The 4265-nt window shown below is 61.3% G+C and overlaps 2 protein-coding genes across 2 annotated transcripts in view; one reads left to right on the top strand and one right to left on the bottom strand.

Annotated features, from left to right (window-relative positions):
• LOC104123068 (glycosylated lysosomal membrane protein) overlaps positions 1–2382 on the top strand; it is a 4427-nt gene extending 2045 nt beyond the window's left edge. Inside the window, exons 4-6 of the mRNA XM_009635272.2 lie at positions 250–468; positions 730–1007; positions 1333–2382. Of these exons, the coding sequence (XP_009633567.1) occupies positions 250–468; positions 730–1007; positions 1333–1501 (666 nt within the window). The 3' untranslated portion in view covers positions 1502–2382. The remainder of the gene's footprint in view (positions 1–249; positions 469–729; positions 1008–1332) is intronic.
• A 1203-nt stretch (positions 2383–3585) lies between these two features.
• The window catches only part of TMEM79 (transmembrane protein 79), a 1635-nt gene continuing 955 nt past the window's right edge, over positions 3586–4265 (bottom strand). The window contains 2 exon segments of the mRNA XM_009635271.1: positions 3586–3790; positions 4075–4265. The exon segment at positions 4075–4265 is cut by the window's right edge and continues 22 nt beyond it. Of these exon segments, the coding sequence (XP_009633566.1) occupies positions 3586–3790; positions 4075–4265 (396 nt within the window).

The raw sequence follows: 4265 nt of genomic DNA, 5'->3' as shown, positions 1-4265 counted from the left end.
GGGATTTAACAGCCGGGCAGAGGCGGTGCTGAGGGCCAGGGTTTGGGGGTGGGATGGCAGGGGTAGGGGAACGGTTGGGCTGGGGGAGCTGGAAGGGCTTTTCCAACCCAACGATTCTGTGATACACTGGGATGCTACAGGGAGAACACAGTGAATATCGTGTCCAAAGCACCTTCTGGAGAGGGAACGTTGCCCCTTGGTGTTCCGACCGGGTGATCATGGTGTCCCTCTAACCTGTGTCCCCTGCAGGTGACAGCGTACGAGGCCAGTGGCCGTGACGGGCCCCTGCCCAGCCTCCTGCACACGGCAAACAGCTCTAAGGTGGAGTTTGTCCTGGCTGGGGTGGCTCCGCGGGGCAACAGCTCCCGGTTTGCGCTGGAGGTGGTCACGGTGGAGGAGACGGGGGTGGCGCAGAAGCTGCGCTCGGCACGCTCCATCGATGACGAGTACACTCCCACCATCTTTGAGGTGAGGTGCTGAGGGCCGGGGTTTGGTGGTGGGATGGCAGAGTTAGGGGAACGGTTGGGCTTGGGGAGCTTAAAGGGCTTTGCCAACCCAAACGATTCTGTGATTCTGTGAGGTGAGTGTGGGGCGAGCGCTGGGCTTGGAGATGTCCCCTGCTGCAGGAAGGAGGGTGAGGGGGATCTGGGGCAAGCAGCCCGTGGTTCACCGTGGCCTGAAGACCATCTCTCATCCTCGCTTCACCACCCGTTGCTCTCCCTCCCCCAGATGCTCTCCCTGGTAGCCGAGTCCCAAAACCACAGCTCCGCGCTCAGCTTCCTGCAGTGGAAGGCGACAGCCTACGGCTCCCAGACCCCCAGGCGCGAGGACAGCATCCAGTGCCGCTCTCGTGGCTTGCAAGCAGCCAACTGGACCCTGCCCGTGTCCAGCATTGTCCACGCCTACTTTGGGGAGGGCGTAGGCAGCACCTACACCGTCAGCGCCATCAATATCTCTTTTGGGGGAGAGGATGGAAACGTTTACCAGGAGAAGCGGTACCTCAGCTGGTGAGTGGGGTCTGCTGTGCATGAAACGATGCTCTCCCAGCCACTAATAACTTGCAGTTTGGGGAACTGCTAGGTTAGAAGGTTTATCTGTTTCATCTATCTCCTTTTAAAAGTCTGTGTCTTCCGATGATCCTGTAGCAAGGAGTTTTGCCATTTATTGATGCATTCCTCCTGCAAATCTGGGAGCCCTTCTCCTGCTCCACATGGGATCCTGCCCAAGAAATCCTGATCTGACCCTATCAGGCTAGAAAGCCCCAGATATTCCACCTGTGGGATGCAGCTGATCCCCATCTCCCTGGCTGATTTGTCTCATCCCCTCCCACAGGTCAGCGCTGCTGGGCTTTGGGCAGCCCCCCAAGGACACCTTCTCCCCCCTCGTCATCTCCATCATGGCTGTGGCACTGGGCACCCCCATGGCGATGCTCCTGCTGGGCAGCTGCGTGGTCCTCTTTGCCCAGAGAAAACGCTACTCCGAGTACGAGCCCATCAACTGAGTGGGGGAGATCCTGGAGAGACCCCCAGGATCCTTCTTGTCGTCAGGAAACGACCGTGGCTGCTGCAGGGGCTCCCCCGCCTGCAGTCTCCTCTCTGTCCTCCTCTCTGTCCTCCCTGCAGTCCAGGCTCAGAGGGGACCAGGGCGACATTTGCAGCAGTTGCCCACGTTGTGCACCCCTCTGTCCTGCTCCCTCCTGCTGCCCGGATCCTGCATCTGATCGCACTTCTTCCTCTGTTTCTTCCTGATCCATCCAGCCAAGGGAAGTGACTGGGGGGAGCTGGTCAGGGTTGCCTTGAGCCGTGGAAAAATCCTCCTTCTCCCAAGGGATAAAACCACTGTTGTGTCTGCAGCCGAGCAACAGCCGGGACCGGCTGTGCCCCGTCCTGTGCCACTTCCAGGGTTGCTTGGGTAGCTCCAACCCAGGAGCAGGGCTGGAGGACAGGGCTGGGGACCGGTACTGCTCCTGCCGGTGCGCAGGGTGCCTTGCTGCTTCTTGCTGTGCTGGGGGCATCCCAGAACAGCCCCCCTCAACCCAGCTGGGGCTCACGGACTCCTCAATCCCCAACAGGCGCTTTCTGCTCTGCTGGCCTTGGTGAGGGCTGCTGGTACAAGAGGGAAACCCAGTGCTGCTTTGCAGCAGCTGCTTGAGCTCAGGTAGGGGCTGTCAGCCCGCGGAGGGCTGATCCAGCCTTGCTCTCGGTTAATCGCAGCCCTTGGCTCTGCAGGGCTGGCTCAGAGGTGCTATCCGGGTGCTTGAAGCCACGGGGCAAGCGTGGTCTGCGGCTGCTCGGTGTTTGCAGAGGTACCGCATCCCTCGGGGGTGTGCTGCGTTTTCACGTTCTCCGTCACTGACTCGTCTTTGACCAAATAAAGTGGATTTCTAAGAGCAGTCTCCCGTGGAAACACTGCGCTACGGGCGAGCACGAGGGGAGAAGCTCTCGGACCTTGCAGGAATTAAAGGGCGCTGGAGCTCAGCGGGAGCCAAGGTACCAAGACGTGCCTCTGAGAGGAGGGAGGCTCCCTGCCCCTGGATTGACTCGTGCCCCGCAGCAGCCTGTGGTGCGCTGGGGTGGTTTTGCCGATGAGCCGTGGGGTCAGCGTGAGCCCAGGCTGCCGGCCATATCCCTGCTGAAAAGCGCCTTTGAAAGAGTCCGACTGTTCCCATTCTCCCGACTTGGCTGGGCTGCGGTGGGCGAGCTCCTCCCGTGATGCAGCATTCAGGGATGGGAGGGGGGACAAGCCGAACGCTTGGCAGATCTAGGGATGGAGGGGCTTTCCCTTTATTTGGTGGATTTTTAACTGGTTTGGGTTGTGCCTGAGAATTGAAGGACTGAGATAATCAGAGTTGCAAGGGTCCCTTCGTGTCTGCAAAGGACTCCGAGGTGGGGCCCGGTGCCCTGAGGGGTGTGGGCTGGGTGCCCGTTCTGGGGGGGCATCGGCCATCCCCAATCTTACGCAGCGGCAAACCTGTTGCCATCTCGCCCGTCCCAGCTTCTCCCCGCATCCCTCCTCGGGGCAGGGCTCCCTCCCTCCTACCCGGCCAACTGGTTTTGTGAACCGGGTGCTGAACCTTGGCCAAGAGGAAGAGGAGGTGGAGGAGGGACAAGCTGGGTGGGAGTGGCCATGCCGCCATGTGGGGAGCTGGGAGCAGGATGCAGGGCTGGGGTGCTGCTGCAGCGCTGGGAGACGGGCAGTTTGGGGAAACATCATTTTGGGGCTGAATGAAGGCATCCTGTGAGTGAAGCTACAAGTCCTGGCAGCAGCGATTCCCAGGGGACTTTAAGCCACCCTCCCCAAACCAGCCGCAGAGCCGCTTGGTGAAGGGCTTTATTGGGCAAGGCCAGCTCCAGCGGGAGGTCAGGCAAATCCCACCCCAACCCATCCTCGTGGAACAGGGCTCACTGGGTCTTGCTCCAGGCCCTGTTCGCCCTCCTGCAGGAATCTCCCAGAGCAGAGGGGTTTGCAGCTTAGCTCTATCGCCCCCGGGTGCCAGGTAAAACCTTGCCGGGGCCGGGCAGGGAGCAGGGGCACAGCCAGATCTGCCCCGCAGGGTCCAGGCACCCCATCTCCGCAGGGTTTCCCTCACCCCCAGTACCGGAGTTTGGCTCCACTGTCCTTGGAGCGGTCCTCAGGCTTTGGCGTTGCCACAGCAAGGAGGTTTTCGGGCTCCACGATGAACATGCTGTAAAGGTTCCAGAGTAGCATGGCCAGGAGGGGCAGGAAGGTCATGCTGAAGCCGAAGGCGCGGAAGGAGCGCCCGATGGCGTACGACAGCCAGTAAATCAACCTGGAGAGGGCAGAGGGGTGCGGGCTCAGCAAGGGCGATGCCTTGGGGCCGGCACCCAGCTTCGCCCAGGGGTTCTCACCCCAGCCAGGGTTTGCCAGCCCGGCCGCTGCAGGAGCGAGGATGAGGGACGGAGTAACCGTTCCCCTGTGCCGGCTTTCCTGGCTGTCGGCTGGGTGAGGCACAGCCGGAGCGGGAGTTTGCACCAAGCGTTTGTCAGCACTGACAGACCCCGTTTGCACCCTTGGGTGCTGCCGGAGCCCAGGAAGGGTAAAGGAGCCACTTACCGGGAGATGGCAAAAAGCCCCGTGAGCAGGGGGATGAGCTTGAGGGCCTCCTGGGGGAGGTAGGTGGCCAGCACAGCCATGTTGAAGAAGTAGAGGATGAAGAGTTGGATGGACTGGGAGACGTAGGTACGGTGGATCTCCACCTCCCGCTGCAGCTCCCCGAAGGGCTCCCGTGCGGAGGGGCAGAGGCG

This window comes from Egretta garzetta, unplaced genomic scaffold, assembly GCF_000687185.1.
Source record: "Egretta garzetta isolate BGI_Z169 unplaced genomic scaffold, ASM68718v1 scaffold1063, whole genome shotgun sequence".
Lineage (NCBI taxonomy): Eukaryota > Metazoa > Chordata > Aves > Pelecaniformes > Ardeidae > Egretta > Egretta garzetta.
This window is presented reverse-complemented; position numbering and strand designations above follow the sequence as displayed.